Below are 21,694 nucleotides of genomic sequence, written 5' to 3' on the forward strand. Positions count from 1 at the left end.
GCCCCCTGCGCTCCCGCCCGGGCCGCCCCAGGACACCGCGCCCGGCTGCGACGCGCGGCTCGGGAGGCGGTCCCCCCACCTCCACTCACAGCTGAGCAAGACCGGGTCACTAGAATCCAGCCCTCGATCGCACTCGACGCCAAGGCACCTCCCCGGTTTAAAGGACCGGGTGAAACACGGGCATTAGAATGAAAACTAAAAACCAAGGTGACTTTGTGAATGTGTCAAAGAAGTTGCATAAGATATGCACCCAGCATTTAAAAGTTAAAGAAAGTATTAAGAAGACCATTTTCCACTCCCGCCTTGTTCAAACTAAAAATCTGAATTTGTTTCCAAGATCTCAGGTATTGTAGCCTTAAGAAGTGTGCACGGTTTGGCTTCGGTTGTGTCTTGTTTTCTCCAGGGGCCTGGAGGGTGAACTCTGGGCACCCACTGGATAGGCAAGCCCTCGAGCAATTGAGCTCCACCTCCGGCCCTATTTAAGCTTTTGTTCTTTTCTAGATAGAGCCTCGGGTTCAACAGGAATCACCCTCCAGCTACCACCACACCCATATCCTTTTATTTACAACTTACTACAGGCCTAAATCCTTAGACACAGCACCCCATTGGTTTTATGGCAAGTAGTATCTTTTCTACTTTACCAGGCAAGAGAGACACTGGAAGACACTAAGGAATTTGTCCAAGTCCAGAGAACAAGAAGCCAGCCTAATTGGGATTTGAACTAAAGACTGAAGTATTCCTGAGCAACTTACAAGGAGAGGGAAGCAGGCTGGAACATGAAGGACCCAGGAGTCTCGCTGGATAATGACTTACTCATGCCCCAATGCAGAGGGGCTGTTCAAGGGATGGCTCTCTATATAGATCAGAGGATGGCCTGAAAGTTCATGAAAGGTTGGCTGTAAATGGGTCACCCTCCAAAGGAGAAATACTCCTAAAGGATGAGAACAGAATCTCCACTGTAGATGGAAGAATGCCTAGGAATGAGAGAAACCATAAGGATCTGTTGCCCTAAAAAAAAAAAAAAAGAGTCAACAATAATGAATATTGAAAGAACAATAGTGGAACCTTAGGATAGTATGAGCAATCAGTAGATTTGAAAATCTCAACAAAATACTAAGAAGCTACCGTGTATCTCAGGTGGGAACAGGTAGCGCAATTCTCCAGCATAAAATATTAACAGGATAAATAAAAAATTTATATGATCATAATAACTGATGCTGGGTGAAAAAAAATGACAGTAGAGAGACCAATGCAGGAAGATCTAAAATTCTAGGCTACCCTTGAGCTACCTGGAGCAAGACCCCACAAAAAGAAGAGAAGGGAAGGGGGAAAAGGAAAAAGGGAAGGGAAGGATATAAGGGGGGGAGGGAGAGAGCTGTGTGACCAAAGTGGTAGAGCATCTCCTAGCAAGTGTAAAGTCCTGAGTTCAAATCCCAGGAGGGGGAAAAGGAGAGAGGAGTAGGGAAGGGTTAGAGGTGGAAGGGGATGGAAAGGAGGAGGGGGGAGGGGAGAGGGGGAGAGGAGTGCAGAAAGGAAGGAGGCAGGAGAGAATGGGGAAGGGGAAAGAAAGGAAGGGAAAAAAAGGAAGAGTAAACAACAACAAAAAGACCAACAGGCACATAAAATGATAGTCCACATAGTCATTAAGCAAATGCAAAATCAAACCAAAGGGGACACCACTTCATCACCCACCAGGATGCCTATAATGACAGAGAGAAACACAAATGTTGGTGAGAATTTGGAGAAATGGAAACCTTCATACAATGCTGGTGTGGTCCCTTGGGAAAATAGTCTTCAGCTACTCAAGAAGTTACACATACAGCTATCACACAGCCCAGCAATTCTACCTCCAAGAGTACACCCAAGAAAATTTGAAACATCAGTTCATACCACTGTATATAAATGCTCACAACAACATTTGTTCTTTTGTATCCCCAAAAAAAGAAACAATTCAAATGTCCATCAAGTGATAAAGTAAACATGGTGTTAGCCATACAATGAAATGTTTCTACATAAAAAGGAATGGAGTACTGATACATGCTGTACCATGGATGAATCTGGAGAACATTTTGCTGAGTGCGACAGCAGATACAAAAAGGTACATTTTGCATAATTCCATTATCTGTGCAAGTATATAAAAACATAGTCTCAAAATACACCTTCAGCCAGAGTACAATTATTTTTGATGAATAGCATCAATTTTACATAATCTTTTTCAGAAAACAAGTGAAGGAAGTACTTCTGTTTTCTGAAAAACACTACTGAGGCTAGCATTGTCCTAATACCAAAACCACACAAACATGGAAATAAATAAATGAATGTAAGGAAGAAAAGGAAGAAAGGAAAAGAGAGAGGGAGAAAGAGGGAGGAGGAGGAAAAAAGGAGGGAGGAAAGCAGATTGAAGTCTAGCTGGGCACTGGTAGCTAAGGCCTGTACTTCTAGCTACGCAGAAGGCTGAGATCTGAGGATCACCATTCAAAGCCAGTCTGGGCAGGAAAGTCCATGAGACTCTTAACTCCAATAAACCACTCGGAAAACCAGAAATGGTGCTGTGGCACTAGCTTTGAGCTGAAGAGCTGAGGGACAGTGCCCAGGCCCAGAGTTCAAGCCCCACAATAGACAAAAAGAAAAACAAGACTGAAGTCTATTATCTCTCGTGGACATAGATACAAAAATCTTCTACAAGGTATCAGCAAAATAAGACTCACTAATTTTTTTTTTTTGGTCGCGCAGAGTTCAAGCCCCATGACTGACCAAAAAAAAAAAAAAAAAGCCAAAACAGAGGTACATCTCAAATAGTAGAGAGCTAGTCTTGACCAAAAAAGCTCAGGATCAGTGCCCAGGCCCTGACTTCAAGCCTCAAGATTAGCACACAAAAGAAATCAAAACACTCAACCATAGCGAAATCAAAAGCTACTTCCTAAAAGAATCTACCAAAACACAATAAGGTCAAAATTATGGAGGAAGACTCTATGTTAGCCCTCTGAGACTGAAACAAGTAAGGAAACCAAAACAGATGCACCAAAGGGAAATGAAAAAGAGAACCATCCTTACTGGCAGACAATATAACTAAAAAAGAAACAACCTAACTATAAAAGAAATTACAAATAATTTATACACAGGATCCTGGAAAGCATAAGTGAATTAGCAACATACAAGAAAATCATGTTTCTAAAGGCTAATAATGATCAATGGCATCTTTGAAAAATTTGAGAGGTAGCCTCATTTTTAAAATGTCAAAGCTGGGATTGGGAAGGTGGCTCAGTGGTAGAGTGCTAGCCTTGCATGCATGAGGCCCTAGGTTTGATTCTTCAGCACCACACAGGCAGAAAAAGCCGAAGTGGCACTGTGGCTCAAGTGGTAGAGCGCTAGCCTTGAGCTGAAGAGCTGAGGGACAGCGCCCAGGCCCAGAGTTCAGGCCCCATGACAGACAAAAAATAAAACAAAAAACAAACATAAAATGTTAAAGCTGTGGTCATTGGTAACTTATGCCTGTAATCCTAGCTATGCAAGAGGCTGAGATCTGAGGATTGTGGTTGGAAGACAGCCTGAGTTGGAAAGTCCATGAGATTCTTTTTTTTTTTTTTGGGGGGGGGTCCAGTATGCTTAGTAACTGTCCAACGATGTATTCAATTTAGGAATATAAATGGAGCCATCTCTGGGCCCCTATTTGAGTAAAATGAAATGAATTTGTTTGTATCCAAGTGGATATACAAAATCACCTGTGAGATTTAAGGAGTTAACTTGCAAATAATTGGTGCCGCACAGAAACAAACATTTACATTAACATGTGATATTCAGGAATTCAACTGAGCACTAGAAAAAGGTTCTAGACTAAAAAGAAAAAGAAGAGTTAGGAGATTGTATTACTCTATACTGAGAAAAATTAATTAAATGTATTTGTAACTTGACAAGGTAAAGTTAGACAAAGGTTAGTAAACTAACAATTCCACTATAAGTAGAAGCATGCATGGTGGTACCTTCCTGTAAGCCAAGCACTTGAGAAGATGAGGAAAGATGTTCATGAATTTAAAACCAGTCTTGGCAACATAGGGAGTTCCAGACCAGCCTATACTATGGAAGTGGAGGAAAGGAGGGTGGGAGGGAGGGAGGGAGGGAGGGAGGGAAGGAGGAAGGTGGAAGGAAGGAAGGAAGGAAGGAAGGAAGGAAGGAAGGAAGGAAGGAAAGAAATCTGGCCTAGCACATTGTGTGAAAAGGTAGTTTTTCGCATAACTGAAATAGAAAAGGCATTTTACTCTGATCTCCACTGCCATCTTCTTGTGTTACTCTTCTCTCCTTTCCATTATCATCTTCTGAGTTTTCTACTTCTTCGATGACCATCCTTCTTCCCTTGGTCTGTGTCTTCAATGCAGGTTCAGAATTTTTCAGATCTCGTTCAACCTCAGACAAGGTTTTCTGCAACATAATCACCATACCAATAAACATGTTTTCCTTTAATGAAAAAGTGATATTACAGATAAGAATATACAGATGTTTTTAAGTGGAGATAACATAAGGCTCTTATGGTGGTCTAATTTCTTTTTCTTCAAAAAATTATCTGATTATAATTATACGTTTACTTAAAAATAGAAGAAAAAAAAGGCCTTTGGGTGACAAATACAAAAAGGAAAGAGAAAAACCTACCCCAAATCCTGCCACTCAGATAACACTACCAACATTTTGGTGATTTTTCCCATATGTTTCCATACATATAAACATATAGATGTTTAAACAAATAAAATCATGCTACACATCGTTTCCTTAAAAGTAGTTGAAAGTCCTGAAATTCTTTATGCCAACTAGAATAAACATTTAGCTGGGCATCGGTGGTTCACACCTGTAATCCTAGCTTCTAAGGAGGCTGAGATCTAAGGATCAAGGTTTTTGAAGCCAGCACAGGCAAGAAAGCTCCTGAGACTCCTATCTCTGATAAACTACTCAGAAAAAGCCAAAAGTGGGGCTGGGAAGATGGCTCGGTGATAGAGTGCTTGCCTTGCGTGCATGAGGCCCTGGGTTTGATTCCTCAGCACCACATAAGAAAAAAGAAAAAAGCTGGAAGTGGTGCTGTTGCTCAAATGGTAGAGTGCTAGCCTTGAGCTGAAGAGCTGAGGGACAGCGCCCAGGCCCAGAGTTCAAGACCCACGACCGGACCCCCCCCAAAAAAAAGAAAAAAGAAAAAGCCAAAAGTGGTGCTGTGACTCAAGTTGTAGAGCACTAGCCTTGAGCAAAAAGAGGCTCAGGAACAAAATTCAGGCCCCAAGTTCAAGCCCCAGGGCTTGGCAAAAATAAATAAAGGAAAAATAGAATGTGTATATCAAACCATCCCTCCATCTTTAAAATGTTCATGAAGGATAAATGACAAGAAGTGCACATACTTAAAATGTACAAGTTGATAGGGTATTAAAATAAAACACATCTATCACTCCCCAAAGTTTCTTCCACTCCCCTACCCCTCCCTGCAACGATTGTTCTGTTGTGACAGGCTAGTTTGCATTCTAGATCTTCATATAGACAGAATCATTCTGCATGTTCTTGTTTCTGCCTGGCCGCTCGCACTCAGCACAATCACTTAGAACCATCTGTGCTGTTCTGTGTCTCAATAGCACATTCCGTTGCACTGTGGATAAAGTCCATAGTGTGGATATAGTATTCACCTGCCAATGGACATTTTAGACTGTCCTATTTTATTACAAATATAGTTGTTATGAGTATTCAAGAATAGGTCTTTGTACGGATATATGATTGCATTTTTCTTGTGTAAATACCTAAAAGTGGAATGGAATGACTAGAGCATATGACAGGTATATGTTTTTATGTTTAACTTTTTATGATACTGCCAAATTATTTTCCAAACAAGTGGTCACTATTTTACATTCCCAGGAATTTCATTTCCTTCACATCTTCACCAACAATTGGTACAGTAAGTCCTTTCATCTCACTTTTGAACTTATATTTCCCTAACATTAATAACATTTGAACATCTTTTCATGTGCTTATTTTCCATCTTTATATGTCTTCTGATAAACTGTCAGATCAAATATTTTGTTTGGTCTGAAAGGATACCTCAGTGATAGAGCAATTGCCTTGCCTGTACAAGGCTTGGGTTTGATCCCAAGCACTGCCAAATTATATACATGCGAATGTGTGCATATATGCAAATGTATTTGCTTATTTCCTATTTAGCTTTTTGTTTTCTTATTAAGTTTTGACAGTTCTTGATACAAGTCTTCCGTTGATTTGCAAACATTTTCTTCCAGTCTATGGCTTATCCTCCTATTCTTCTAATAGTGTCGTTCAAGAAAGCAGGCCTTTTTAATCTTGATGAAGTTGAATTTATCAATTTTTTCTTTTATAGACTATATTTTCCAGGTCATAGGAAGAAAATATTCATTTAAATAAAAGTCACTGGGGCTGGGAAGGTGGCTTAGTGGTAGAGTGCTTGCCTAGCATGGGTTCCATTCCTCAGCACCACAGAAACAGAAAAGGCCAGAATTAGAGCTGTGGCTCAAGTGGTAGAGTGCTAGCCTTGAGCAAAAGAAGCTCAGGGACAGTGCCCAGGCCTGAGTTCAAGCTCCAAGACTAGCCAAAAAAAAGAAAAAAATCATGGGCTGGGAAGGTGGCTCAGTGGTAGAGTGCTTGCCTTGCATGCATGAGGCCTTGGGTTCAATTCCTCAGCACCACATAAGCAGAAAAAGCCAGAAGTGGCACTATGGCTCAAGTGGTAGGTGCCATGACCGGCCAAAAACAAACAAACAAAAAAATATCACCAAGTTTTTAATTGCTGTTATAAAGGTGATGTACAGAGGGGTTACAGTTACATAAGGTAATTAGTACACTTCTTTTTTCTTTTTCTTTTTTGTCAGTCGTGGGGCTTGAACTCTGGGCCTGGGCGCTGTCCCTCAGCTCTTCAGCTCAAGGCTAGCACTTTACCATTTTAAGCCACAGTACCACCTTGGCTTTTTCTGCTTATGTGGTGCTGAGGAATCAAACCCAGGGCCTCATGCATACAAGGCAAGCATTCTTACACTGAGCCACTTTCCCAGCCCCATGAGTACATTTCGTTATAGGACGATGTCAACCCTTCCTCTTGCCTTTCCCAGTTTTTCCTCCTGTCTCAACCCACAGATTGTATAATTCATTTACAGCGTAGTATCTAATGAATACTACTGCTGCATTTGTGTACCCTTTGTCCCTTCATTTCTGTATCTCCCCCCACCCCTGCCTTACCCTCTTAAAAGCAGATAAGTGAACAAACATGACAAAAAGAGGATAAAACAAAAACAGCAATGAATGGCCGAGTAACAGTGGCTCAAGCCTGTAATCCTAACTACTCAAGAAGCTGAGATTTAAGGATCGTGGTTCAAAATCAGCCCAGGCAGGGAAGTCAGTGAGACTCTTATCTCCAATTAACCACCTGAAAACCAGAAACAGTGCTTTGGCTCAAGTGGTAGAGCTCTCTCCTTGATCTGAAAAGCTCAGGGACAGAGCCCAAGCCCGGAGTTTAAGCTCCTCGACCATAACAACAACAACAACAAAACAGCAATGAAGAGAAATTCTTTTTTTTTTTTTTTTTCTGTTCGTGGTGCTTGAACTCAGGGCCTGGGTGCTGTCCCTGAGCTTTTGTGCACAAGGCTAGTGTTCTACCACTTGAACCACAGCTCCATTTTCAGCTTTTTTGTGTGTGTGTGCTTAACTGGAGACCAGAATTTCACAGATTTTCTTGCCTTTGGATGGCTTTAAACTGTAACCTCAGATCTCAGCCTCCTGAATAACTAGGAGTGTGGGCAGCCAGTGCCCGGCTTACTATGTTTTCTTCTAGAACTTTTATTTTAGGTTTTACATTAAGGTATATTATCCATTTTGAGTTCATCTTTACATATGGTTAAGCTAAAAATGCATTTGGAGAAGGCTTAAAAGTTAATATTTGAACATAAAATTATTGTTGTAAAATGAAAGTGGCTTCTCTTGTTCCAACATTTTTCTCTTATAATACTGTTACATTAACACTTAATGTCTATAAGCATCGTATAAAGGACATCCAGAGAAAGTGTGATAGATAACCCAGTAGGTACCGAAGTTAGTGGAAACTTAGGTACAGTTTATCAATGAAAGACAGCTGTTTACGAGCTTCTCCAATTCTGCCCATATGTTGAGTGGGGACACTGACATAGGACGATCTTTAAGGATGTTTGTACCAAGAATAGCCTTGGGAAGCATAAGTAGCATTTCCTGTAGGGAACAGAGCAAGTATTTTGCTCTCCAGTATAATAAAGATGGTAATTGCCTCTGAAGCAGAGGTTGGGCAGATTTGCTAATAACCCATCATAAAAGATGGGGTATTTTTCTTTTTCTTTTTAAAATTGTATTGTAAAGATGCTGTACAGAGGGGTTACAGTGACATGAGTAATGCAATGAGTATATTACTTGTGGATCATTGTTACCCCAGCCCTTCCTTGTTGTTCTCCCGCTATCCCTTCCCTCCCCTACCTCCCACACTCCTCCCCACACCCCACACCATTCTCCCCCCACCCCCCAAAGTTGTAAAGTTCATTTCCAATATACTGTCCTGTGGGTATCCTTGTTGCAATGGGTCATCCTGTGTCCTTGTTTCAGTTTTGTTATTCCCCTTCCTCTCCCCAGATTAGAGGTGTGTGTGTGTGTGTGTGTGTGTGTGTGTGTGTGTGTGTGTGTGTGTGTGTGTGTGTGTGTGTGTGTATCTGAACTCAAGGCTTGGGCACTGTCCCTGATTTTGGGGTTTTTGGTGGTGGTGGTGGTGGTCATGGGGCCTGAACTCTGGGACTAGGTGCTGTACCTCAGCTCTAGCTCAGGGCTAGCGATCTACCACTTGAGACACAGTGCCACTTCCGGCTTTTTCTGCTTATGTGGTGCTGAGGAATCAAACCTAGGGCCTCATGCAAGCTAGGCAAGCACTCTACTACTGAGCCACCTTCCCAGCCCCCTGAACTTGTTTTTGCTCAAGGCTAGCACTCTACCACTTGAGCCACAGTGCCACTTCCTGAAGTATAGACTCCCTAGCTATCACACAAATGTACAGAGTGGTAACATCCACCTGGGTCACTCTGTATAATTCCTCCAGTTATTGGGAACAAGGGAACTGACATGAATGTGAAGCTCATCTGTCTGACATGCCATGAGTGACCAAGTCCTTTGTGTCTGAGGTAGGGTATCTGCTGTGTAACTGTCTCCTTCCTTCCTTCCTTCCTTCCTCCCTTTATTTTCTTTTACCTTTTTTTGTGCTAGTCCTGGGGCTTGAACTCGAGACCTGGTGCTGTTCCAGAGCTTTTTCACTCAAGTCTAGCATTCTACCTCTTCTTGAGTCACAGCTTTACTTCCCTAAGTCCCTTTCTTTTATATTTTTTAGTTTTTTATTTTTATTATAAAGGTGATGTACAGAGTGCTTCCAGTCACATATCTCAGGTAAAGAATACATTTCTTTTTGGACAATGTCACCTCTTCCCTCACTCTCAGTTTTTCCCTCACATCCATGCCCAGAAGTGGTATAGTTCATTTTCAACCAAGTGTCTGGTGAGTACCACTGCTGCATATGTTCACCCTGTCTCCCTCCCCAAAGATATATAAATGAACAAACAGAACAAAAAGAAAACTTTCGTCTTCATTTCCTGGAGTTTATTTCAATAAATATTATGCTGTATTGATTGGATGGATGCACATGGGCATTACATCCTCCTTGTTCTCGCTGTGTGTGAATGCCTAGAGACTGGATAATTTATTATGCCCTGTATTTTAGATCTAGCTTCCACGTATGAGAGAAAACATACACCAAGGAGGGTAAAATCTTAGACTTCTCACTTACCTCTTACCACTTATCTCTGCAATTTTCTTTTTGTAGTGCTTGAGATTGGATTAAGGGACTCAAGCTTGCTAAACTGATGTTTTGCAACTTCAGTCATGCTTCCAGCCATTTTTGAATTATTTTCTAGGTAGAATCTCACTTTATGCTCAGGCCTGTATTGCCATCTTCCTAGTTTGTGTGTGTGTGTGTGTGTGTGTATGTGTGTGTGCGCGCGTGCGCGTACCCTGTATCACTATGGATGACAAGTGTGTACCACTGCAGCCAGCCATTGAGTGGGACAGAGTCTTGTAAACTTATGCCCAGGTTGGCCTCAAACAACCTCCACAACAGCTTGGATTACAAGCTTCAGCCACTATGCTTGACCTTACCTCTACTCTTCAGGCCTTAATATAGAGCCCCTTAATTCATATCTGAGTTAATCCACTCAGTTGGGTAGTGTGTGCTATCAATGATGCTATACTTACCATGCTAGAAGCTAGCCAAAGCCTCTTCTATGGCCATGAAACTCACCAGTAATACCTAGAAACTTGTATGCCACTCTGCATAATAAATTGGTATTTGTTTGGAGAAAAGCAATGCTTGCAACACTATAAGTGACAAAAATTAGCTGAGTGATAGGTTTCTACTTGGGAATACTTTATTTTTCTTAAAAGCCTGTGCTCTTTCACATCAGGAGGATGTTCAACATTTTTTGTATCTGGAATATATCTGCGTTGCGAAGCTCTGACCAACCCTTTAACATCACTGATTTGGCAAGAATGTTACCATTGTAATGTAAATTCAAAAACAGCATTGAGAGACAAGTCCATGTTCTGTACTTACCTTGGCCAGTTCGTTATCAGGCTCAACATCCAGTACTTTAGTCAAGTCTTCTAGAGCTTCCTGGAACTTGTTTTGATGCTTATACGTAGTGGCACGACGCAGAAGAGCTGAAAATTTACCAAAATAAAAGTTGGATGTTGGACAGCTGCCCTGATGGTTAGAACAGACTTTGCAAGTGGGAAAATACAAGCAGCAGGGGAGATCAGTATGCAAAACTTAAATTACCCACTTTCATCTGTTGATCCCAGGGAAAACAAACCTGTAGTAAACGAGCAAGAGAGGATATACCAGGCAGCTACCTCTGCTGCCATCCTGGCCTCGGCAGCCAGGCCCACCAGCTCCTCCCAGGGCTGAGGATTGCCAGAGCAACCTTCCAAACAGGTGTATGTGCCCCACAACACTGCAGCATTGGGAAGCTTTCCTTCTTATCATCATTCTAGAAACTTAGAAAAGCTGTATGAAAATTAATAAACTACTGACCAGCATCTAGCTTAGACTATGGCGTATCCATGAAAGCTATTTATCCAATGTTCAAATGTTTAGAGAGAGTATTGCAATCATGAAGTCAGTTAAGCTAAAAAATGGAGCGCTTGTGTCAGATTCTTCGGTAGTTTCAGTGTATATGTTATAATTAATACTGACAATGAATCTTTCAGCCCCACCCCTTTATCCATCCTATAAAGAGAGGACTTTGTGTGATAAAATTGGTACTTTGAAAAATATCAGGCTTCTTATTTATGAGAAGAAGTTTCTATCTGAAACACCTGACCTGTTTTTAAATATAGCTGTAAGATTAACCTGCTGGTTTTCGTTTCAGCCCTCTAGGAATGCTATGGAGATCTCAAGAGCAAGTCATTCTGTGATCAATTACTCCAACTTGAGATACTGCCTACACTTTCCCATCACCATTGCTGGTCAGATTCCCAAGGGAACATGGGTCCATGCAGATGTGTTCATGATAGAACAATTGTCTGTAATGTTTTTTATTATTTGGAATGACTTGAGAGTTACAGAAAAGTTGCAAAAATAGTACGGAGAGTTCCAAGGTCCCTTCATTCAACTTCATCTAATGCTAACATTTTAATCATTCTTTCAGGATTATGAGCTAGCCCAGTACAATCAGGGACTTCAATTCCAAATAGGTGGTTGGAGCACATGTAGAAATTGGGGTTTTGCTGAAAGCTTTATGTAAATATACTTAGTATCTACAGACGATCTAACGGGTCCTGCTGTAACTTTCAAAGTGCTCAGTGAACATTTACCCTTGATGTTTCCAGGCTCCAACTCCAAGACCTTTTCACAGTCCTGGAAAGCACTATTCCAGTTCTGTAGTTTGATTTCCGCTTGAGCTCGATTGTTATAGGCAGCCACAGTAGGAAGGGCTGAGAGGCTCCTAAAAAGAAATACTTATTGGCAACATGCAGGCCCAAGATAAAATTGTAAATAAAAAAAAATCATACCACATGTATGGGCTGAACAATGTCCCTTGAGAACTTAATGTTAGCTGGGTATGTTACTACATGACTATAATCCCAGCATTTGGCAGGATGAAGCAGAAGGATCATGAGTTCCATTTCAGTCTGGGCTTATGTGGAACAAGGAAAGATCTTGTCTCAAAGAACAAACGAAAAAGTATATGTTGAAGTCCTGACCCCGCAGTGTCTTAGAAAATGAATATGGTTGGAGATAGGAATTTAAAAGTGGCAATGAAGTTAAAATAAAGTCACTGATGTGAGCTTTAATGCAGTCAAAACTAGCACCTGAGGGGAAATTGAAGCTAGGTGCTGGTGGTTCATACCTGTAGCTACTCAGGAGGCTGGGATCTAAGGATCATGGTTTGAAGCCAGCCTGGGCAGAAAAATCCTCATGAGATTATTATCTCCAATTAACTACTCAAAACCCAGAAGTGGAGCTATGGTTTTAAGTGGTAGAGTGCTAGCCTTGAGCACAAAGAGGCTTAGGGACAGTGCCCAAGCCCTGAATTCAAGCCCCAAACCAAAAACCAAAAGAAAAAAAAAAGAGGAAAAATTGGAGCTCTGATGTCTGACACACCCTGTGAGCACAGGGGGAAAAGATGGTCACTTGCCAACCAAGAAGAGGGGCCTCAGAAGAAATCATCCCCACCTATACCTGGATCTCTCAGACTTACAGCCTCCAAAAATGTGAGAGGTTAAGTTTTTCAGTTTGTAATATGTTGTGATGGCAGCCTGAGCAAAATAATATAGCCTGTATCACTCAAAGTAATAAGACATAAACCTACATATAAAACTTACATTTAGACAGATGCTTCACTAACCAGTAACAGGCTAAAGTTAATTCAGATTTTTGAGGTGATATCGAAATGAAGATACATATAAATCTCTCAACAAAACAAAACAGGTTAGTTCATATTAAATGGCAAACTTTTTTACTCCTCAGGATCAATTTCCTAGTATACACACAAAAAATGGAGTGATCAATCCCAATTAATAGCCTTTCTTCAGTTGTCAGCGTGCTAACTGAAACAAATGAGTCTGCAATGTACAAGTAGATTCTAAGATTCTAAGAAAATGATCCAAAAGTAATTTAATCAAAGAAATTCAATTGAAGGGAACAGAAGAAAGTCAGTAGGATGAAGAATATCAAAAACAATGTTCCTCCATGAAAGAGATAAGTACATGAAATGAATGAAAAGAACTTTAACATCAACCTTATTGTTGATTTGGAATGCTGTGAAATAATACCCAGATATAAGAAATACAAGGTTATCAGTGCACTGCATTTATAAAACCCACAACAGAAGATGGAAACAGGAAAGCAGTGAGCAGGATCAATTTATCAGATCATGAAAGATGAATGGGGAGGAACGGCATGGCTGGGTAGAGAGATGTGCAGAACACCTGTCAGTAAACAACTGGAACACTTGATCCTAAGCATTCCTGCCACTGTGTGCCATTGGCCAGGCACTAAGGCCTTCACCCACAGAGCTCACTTCCTCATTTCCAGGCATGGAGGGAGAATCATTGTTCTTTTCATTACACAGATGAGAAAGCAGGTGCTCGTGTTGTGCCCACAGCTAGTAAATGACAGGCAAGAGAGAAAGTCAGTCTGCTATGGTTACTACCATGTCCTCCCACTTTGAGTAACATTGTCTAGATCAGGCCTCATGACAGCACTCATCTGCGCTATGACAGCTTATAACACTGAGGAAACAGGCACAGGAGATAAGGAGTCTTCCAGGGTCAGAAGGAAGCAGGTCTTTACCCCCATACCACATCATACCATATATACAACATAGAACACATATCTTTCTCCATAGACAAGAAGAGAGAAAACGATGTCAGCCCTGAACACAAGAGACTGCCCTGACTGAATGATCCACCCAGCATCTTTCCTGTGTTCCCTTAAACTGTCAAAGATAACAAAGTTCTTTTTTATTTTCTTCTTTGGTAGTACTGGGGCTTGAACTCGGGGCCTCTTATTTGCTCAGCTGGCACTCTACTGCTAAGTTATACAGTTATACTTCTGGCCTTGTTTTTCACTGGTTATTGTCAGGGTAGAGAGAGTCTCACTTTCCCTGGGCTCACACCTGCACTTATTTAGATTATTTTAGATTCTCATAGTCACTAGGGTCTCAACACCCACCATCGCACCCAGCTTCCCTCCATAGAGGTGGAGTCTCATGGACTTTTGTGTCCAGGCTGACCTTGATCTGTCATCCTCCCAATCTCAACCTCTCATACAGCTTGGGATGACAGGCATAAACCACTACCTCCATCCATGGGTTGAAATGAGGGTCTTGAAAACTTTCCTTCCCAGGCTATGGCTGAACCTTGATCCACCCATTCCCAGCCTCCCAAGTAGCTAGCGTTTCAGGGATGAGCCACAAGTGCTCAGCTATAGACAACTTCCTTAGAGACACAACCTTCGTGTACCGAGTTTAATTCTACGGTGGCATTAGTGATTCTATACGCTCAATTTAGGAACTTCTTTTCACAGACTGTAAAAACTTCAAAAGTTCCTATCAGCACTTATTGAACATCTGCTATGAACCAGGCCTTTTCCTGGATTCTGAGGACATAAGGATATAAAAACAAAACAACAACAACAAAACAAAACCAAAAATACCTGGGCAAGTATTTAGAGATGACATTGCAGTTAGTACGGCATCAAACAAACTGTGTCTTTGACAAATGCTAGAAAGAATTGATAAGGCTGTGGTAAGAGCCTATAAACTGCAGTGCAGAGGTGTAGAGATGGATGAAGGCTGGGAGGCCAGGAAGACTTTGACAAAGACGACAAGACAAGTTCTAAAGGATGAGTTAGGATTAAGTAGAGGCTGCAAGTGCATTCTAGGGTATAAAGGGACTGAGGAGAGGGAGATGCTTAAGTATCAGAATGGAACAGGACCAGCAATCTGACTGCAGAACTCAAATTCTTAATCTTTATGCTATGTGAGTTCCATCAAGTTTCTTTCAGATGATTTCAGGGTTTTTTTCTGTAAAATGGGGAAGTTTAGATTCTGTTAAATACAGAGTAGAGTAGGAACTTAGAAGTCTGAGAAAAGTTTTTTGGTTTTTTTTTTTTTTTAATCGAGACAGTGTTAGGGATATAGCCTAGCAAGATAAGACCTTGGTTTCACACCACACACTAGCTGAAAAAGACAAAAAATATATATATATAAAAGCACAAGGGGAGCCAGGCACTGGTGGCTCACACCTGTACTTGCAGCTAATAAAGAGGCTGAGCTCTGTGGGTTCAAAGTCAGCCTGGGCAGAAAAGTCCAAGGGAGAGTGTTATCACCAAAAAGCCAGAAGTGGATATACAGCTCAAATCGTAGAGCACTAGTCTTGAGTGAACAAGCCAAGCAATAGCATGTGGACCTAAATTCAAGCCCTAGTACTGGCACCAAAGAAAAGAAAAGAAAGCAGCACCAGTGAGTTCATGATAAATCACAAGCATAACTTAAGTGAGCCTGATAGACTGCTGAGCTATAGTTCCAGCAACTAGTCCATTAGAGCTTTATTTAAATAAAAAAGTTTGAACAACAGAAGCCTGCTCACCTAGTGTAATACATCACCGCCTCTTCATAATCTTTTGAGTTGAAAGCCTCATTTCCTTTTTCCTTTTCACGAGTGGCAAGAATTCCCCTTTCCTTCTCCGTTAGGCCTAAAAATAAATATCTGATTTATAGGAACACATAACTAGATAGGTAGATAGGTAGATAGATAGATAGATAGATAGATAGATAGATAGATAGATAGATAGATAGATAGATAGATAGATAGATAGATAGATGATAGATAGATAGATAGATAGATATAAAAAGTTCAAATTCAAGAGAGCTTTTTTTTTCAGTTTCCTGAAAATCTTCACATCAGGCAATTACACATCACTGAGCGCCACTCTCTCATCCACTTCTGTGTATTATAGCTTAAGTAGAAAACAACAAACTAGACCAAAGAAATGAAAGGTTTCCTAAGCTTAGGGGCTTTCATTTTCTTTACCATTCACAACTTTTAAGAATTTCAATTTTTAAAAATTGGTTTTACCGCTATCTTTTTGTTGCAAAGAAAAAAAGATAAAGGGCTAGGAATGTGGCGTAGTGGTAGAGTGCTTGCCTAGCACGCATGAAATCCTGAGTTCAATTCCTCAGAATCCACATACACAGAAAAAGCTGGAAGTGGTGCTGTGGCTCAAGTGGTAGAATGCTAGCCTTGAGCAAAAGAAGCTCAGGGATAGTGCCCAGGCCTTGAGTTCAAGCCCCAGGGATGGCCAAAAAAAAAAAAATGAGGAATTTGTAGGAAAGAGAAAATTGGGAAAAAATTACAGCAAGAATAATGGGTTTATATTCTTTTTCTTGGTATTATTGTTGTTGTTGGTGGTGGTGGTGGGGCCTGAACTCTGGGTCTGGGCTCTGTCCTTCAGCTCTTTAGCTCAAGGTGAGTGCTCTACCACTTGAGCCACAGCACCACTTCCAGCTTTTTCTGCTTATGTGGTGCTGAGGAATCGAACCCAGGACCTCGTGCATGCAAGGCAACCACTCTACCACTGAGCCACGCTCCCAGCCTCTGGGTTTATATCCTTAAGTCTTACATATTTGATTATTATAACTATTATTCATATAAAATTAAATAGTTAAAGATATATGAAGTCAGGCAATGGTGGCTCACACCTATAATTCTAGCTACTGAGGAAGCTGAGATCTGATTCAAAGATCAGCTGGGGCAGGAAAGTCTGTGAGACTCTTATTGCCAATAAAGTACAAAAAAGCTGGAAGTGGAGGTGTGGCTAAAGTGGTAGAGCACTAGCCTTGAACACAAAATCCCAAGAACAGCATCTAGGACCTCATTTCAAGCCTGAGGACCAGCAGCAGGAAAAAAAAAAAGATAAAAAAGGAAAATGAATTTGTTAGAAGTGAACTTTGGTATGACCCAGCAATCCCACTTGTGGGCATTTACCCAAATGTTCACAAACAAGACTACACTAAAGCTACCAGCACGACTATGTTTATTGCAGCATTATTTACTATAGCTAAGATATGGAACCAGCCCAGATGCCCCTCAGTAGATGAATTGATCAAGAAAATGTGGTATATATACACAATGGAATTCTATGCCTCCATCAGAAAGAATGACATTGCCCCATTTGTTAGGAAATGGAAAGACTTGGAAAAAATTATATTAAGTGAAGTAAGCCAGCCCAAAGAAACATAGGTCCTATGGTTTCCCTTATTTGAAATAACTAGTATATGTCTGAGTGAAGCAGAAAAGGTCAGATAAGTTGATAAGGGAAATGAACCCAAGATATGTATTCAAATGTTTTTTTCTTTCATACTATTGTTTCTAACACATTTATAAGATTATTTCTTTGTTGCTTTGTATGTCCCTCCCCCATGGTATAACCCCTGCTTTCAGTGTATTTGATGTTTATAATTTGTGGAGGGGAAGGGAAAAGAACAAATCGTTTAAATAGGGATACAGGTGGACCCATTGCAACAATGAGATGTACAAGTTGTTATGTTGAAAACGAACTTTACAACTTTGGTGGAAGTGGGGAGGAGGATCGGGTGGGGGAATGGGGAGGGTGGGAAGGGATGGGAAGGGTAAACAAAGGAGGAGGCTACAATGCTTGATAAGAAATGTACTCATCATCTTGGCCTTGTAATTGTAACCCCTCTGTACAGTATTTTCACAATAAAAAAAAAAGAAATGAACTTTGGGAGAAAATCTACACTCTTCTAATGGAAATCTTACACTTATAGATGATGTTTCCTAGGTTGACAAGTTTTAGTATAATTAAACATGTTGCAGACTATTAATTAATCCATGATTCTTATCCATGATCCCCTCTCACCTGATATATCTAGTCTTGTCTCAATTTTAGACAAATGAGCCTTGTTGTCCACAGTAGTCTTTTCTTTGGAATCCTCGTCAATTTTTGAACATTCCTTTTCCACATCAAATCTTAAGTGGAAGAAAAATAAAACTGAAAATACGTTTAATACAAGTAAGGAAATAAAATTTATTGCCAGGCACCCATGGCTCACATCTGTAATCTTAGCTACTCAGGAGGCTGACATTTGAGGATCATGGTTCAAAGCCAGCCCATGCTGGAAAAGCCATGAAACTCTTATCTCAAAAAAAAAAAATACCAGAAAAAAATGGAAGTGGCATTGTGGATCAAGAGGTAGAGTGCTAGCTTTGAGCTGAAGAGCTGAGGGACAGCACCCAGGACCAGAATTCAAGCCCCATGACCAACAAAAAAAAGAAAATTTACTATTGCTATTCTTATATTTGTATAACAGGTTGTATATCTTACTCTTTTATGTGTGTGTGTGTGACAGTACTGAGTTTGAATTCACACTCTAACTCAGCTTACATAGCTAGGGCTCTACAACTTTGAGCCATACCTCCAGACTGGCATTTTGTTGGCTAATTGGAGTTTCTTGGACTTTTTGGTCTGGGCTGGCTTTGACCCATAAACCTCTGAGTCTCAGTTTCTTAAGTAACTAGGATTATAAACATGGCTTGCTTTGGTTATTTTTCAGATAGGGTCTATTCTTTTTGGCCTAGATCATTCTCAGACCATGACGCCTCCTGCCTAGCTGTAATTACCGTGATTAGCCCAAGCTGCAATCCTCCTATCCCTTTCTCCCAAATATCTGAGATTATAGGCATAAACCAGACCACAGGCTCAATATCGCCTAATCTAAAATTCTTGATTAAGAAGTATTTGGGATTTCAGGGGTTTTTTCAGATTTTGGAGTATTTGCATAAACATGAGATACCTTGGGGATGGAACCCAAATTAATATACATAATTTATAGCCGGCACTGGTGGCTCACGCCTGTAATCCTAGCTACTTAGGAGGCTGAGATCTGAGGATCGCGGTGAGACTGTGAGACTCCTATCTCCAATAAACCACCAGAAAACCGGAAGTGGCGCTCGCCTCGAGCTGAAGGACAGCGCCCAGGCCCAGAGTTCAAGCCCCACGACCGACAAAAAAAAAACATAATTTATTTATGTTTTCTATGCCCCTTATACACATAACTTGAACATAACAGTTTAAATAGTCATGTGCATGAAACAAAGTTTGATAGTATGAAATTTGAAATAGTAGGATAAAATCATTTTAGAAGTTTAAGCATTTCAGATTTCTTTTCAGAAAGTTACAGATGTTCAACCTTTATTGTACCTTCGAATATAGTCTCAAAACTTGCATCATAAGTGTGTTTTCCACATCCTTTTTTGTTATTTGCATTCTCTCTTAAGAAAAAATGTAATTAAGTGAGAATTTAAGTATTAATCAGATTCAACCTGCTCCAAACCGTGTCATTAAATTGTGACTAATTTCTCTTCATTTAAAACATTTGTACTTTTTACTTTGGACAAGTATAACAATGATTATTTTTATAAAATAAAAATTTGGTTATTTTTGTCAAATTTCAGTTTTGTAAAATTTTATTTTATAAAAATAACTACTGTTATCCATATATTTACAAAATATATATTTTGACAGGTACTAGTGGCTCATGCCTGTAATCCTAGCTACTCAAGAGGCTGAGATCACAGTTCAAAGCCAGCCGGGGCAGGAAAGTTAGTGATACTTTTATCTCCAATTAACCACCAGAAAACCGGAAGTGGCGCTGTGGCCACAAGTTGTAGAGCCCTAGCCTTGAGCTGAAGAGGTCAGGGACAGCGTCCAAGCCCAGAGTTCAAGCCTCGTGACTGATAAAAAGATGTAGCTGTTTTGTTAAATCAAGATAAAACTTCTTAGATAAACTAGGCATGATGGTACATGCTTATAATACCAGCAATGTGGGAAGTTAAGAAGTGACAGGAGGGCTGGGAAGGTGGCTCAGTGGTAGAGCGCATGTCTTGCATGCCAGAGGCCCTGGGTTCGATTCCTCAGCACCACATAAGCAAAAAGAAAAAAGCCGGAAGTGGCGCTGTGGCTCAAGTGGTAGAGCACTAGCCTTGAGCTGAAAAGGGACAGCGCCCAGGCCCAGAGTTTAGGCCCCATGACCGGACCCAAAAAAACAAACAAAGAAGTGGCAGGATTGTAGTTCAATGAAAGCCGGGCAAGAAAGTAGGAAGACTCCATACCAACAAGCAAGCCAGGTGTGGTAGTACATGCTATAACACTACCTTCTTGAAACACAGTGGTAGGAGAATCAAAGTTTCATGCTGGGCTAGGCAAAATGTTCAAGACCATCTAAAAATTTAAGTGGGGGAGGTGTAGCCTCAGTGATAGGGATCTTCCTTACTAAGTTTGATTCCCTGAGTTCAAACACCAGACCCACTTACTTCCACATAAGTGTTTATACTACTTTTTGTATTTTACTAAAAGCAATTTGGTCCACCTTTTGAGCTCTTGTTCTTGTGCTCTGTTCGCAAACTCAGAGCTGATGCTCTACCACTTGAGCCATGACTCTAGTTCCATATATTTTGTGCCAGTACTGGGTTTATAGTATGTACACTAAAAGTTATCATAGTATTTAATGGTGCAGAATTTTTCAGTAACAAAGATTGTATAAAGGAATATAAAACATACTTATCCCATTCTGAGTAATCCCTTGCAACTTTCTTCTTAGCTGGTCTACTTTTAGAATGTTTTCCCTGAAAGAATAAAAATCATATCTTATAAGATATATTTAATCGAAAATTAGCAGGTTTTACTGTAAATGCAATGTAAACTATTGAGTCAAAATATACAAATGCCAATTGTTCAGAAAATAGATGCCTTTCAGGTTATAACAACTTCAAAACTATAATACAATAATATATAGCAGGTAACAGAAAGGATTTTAAATTTGTAGTTACTTCTGGGGACAGTCCAGAGGTTTTAAAATATATATAGATATATATTTATTTATTCATATATAAAATTTGAAAACTCAGTGTGATTATTAATGAGTTTTTTTTTTGGCCAGTCCTGGGGCTTGAACTCAGGGCCTGGGCACCATCCCTGAGCTCCTTTTGCTCAAGGCTGGCACTCTACCACTTGAACCACAGTACCACTTCTGGCCTTTTCTGTTTATGTGGTACTGAGGCTTCATGCATGCCAGGCAAGCATTCTACCAGTAAGCCACCTTCTCAGCCCAGTGTTTTTTGTTTTTTTTTTAAATAAGAAAGAGAGGGCTGGGAAGGTAGCTCAGTGGTAGAGCACTTGCCTTGCATGCCTGAGGCCCTGGGTTCGATTCTTCAGCACCACATAAGCAAAAAGAAAAAAGCCGGAAGTGGCACTGTGGCTCAAGTGGTAGAGCGCTAGCCTTGAGCTGAAGAGCTGAGGGACAGCGCCCAGGCCCAGAGTTCAGGCAGGCCCCACGACTGGACCCCCCCCCCCAAAGAAAAAAAAGAAAAGAGTACTAAATGAATTCATTCTGTGTGGGTGTGGGTGTGGGTGTGTGGCAGTACTGAGGCCTAAACTCAGGGACTTGGGCTCTTCTTCTTCTTGTACTCTGTTTGCAAACTCAGAGCTGATGCTCTACCACTTGAACGATGCCTCCAGTTCCACATTTTTGTGCCAGTACTAGGGCTTGAACTCAGAGCCTGG

The 21,694-nt window shown here is 40.7% G+C and overlaps 1 protein-coding gene across 1 annotated transcript in view; it reads right to left on the reverse strand.

Moving 5' to 3' along the window:
- The window catches only part of Spag1 (sperm associated antigen 1), a 58,507-nt gene that overhangs the window by 25,607 nt on the left and 11,206 nt on the right, over positions 1-21,694 (reverse strand). Inside the window, exons 4-9 of the mRNA XM_013012391.1 lie at positions 20,693-20,757; positions 17,993-18,102; positions 15,700-15,805; positions 11,920-12,050; positions 10,658-10,764; positions 4,257-4,416 (exon numbers count right to left, since the gene is read on the reverse strand). Of these exons, the coding sequence (XP_012867845.1) occupies positions 4,257-4,416; positions 10,658-10,764; positions 11,920-12,050; positions 15,700-15,805; positions 17,993-18,102; positions 20,693-20,757 (679 nt within the window). The remainder of the gene's footprint in view (positions 1-4,256; positions 4,417-10,657; positions 10,765-11,919; positions 12,051-15,699; positions 15,806-17,992; positions 18,103-20,692; positions 20,758-21,694) is intronic.

Source organism: Dipodomys ordii, unplaced genomic scaffold, assembly GCF_000151885.1.
Source record: "Dipodomys ordii isolate 6190 unplaced genomic scaffold, Dord_2.0 Scaffold17, whole genome shotgun sequence".
NCBI lineage: Eukaryota > Metazoa > Chordata > Mammalia > Rodentia > Heteromyidae > Dipodomys > Dipodomys ordii.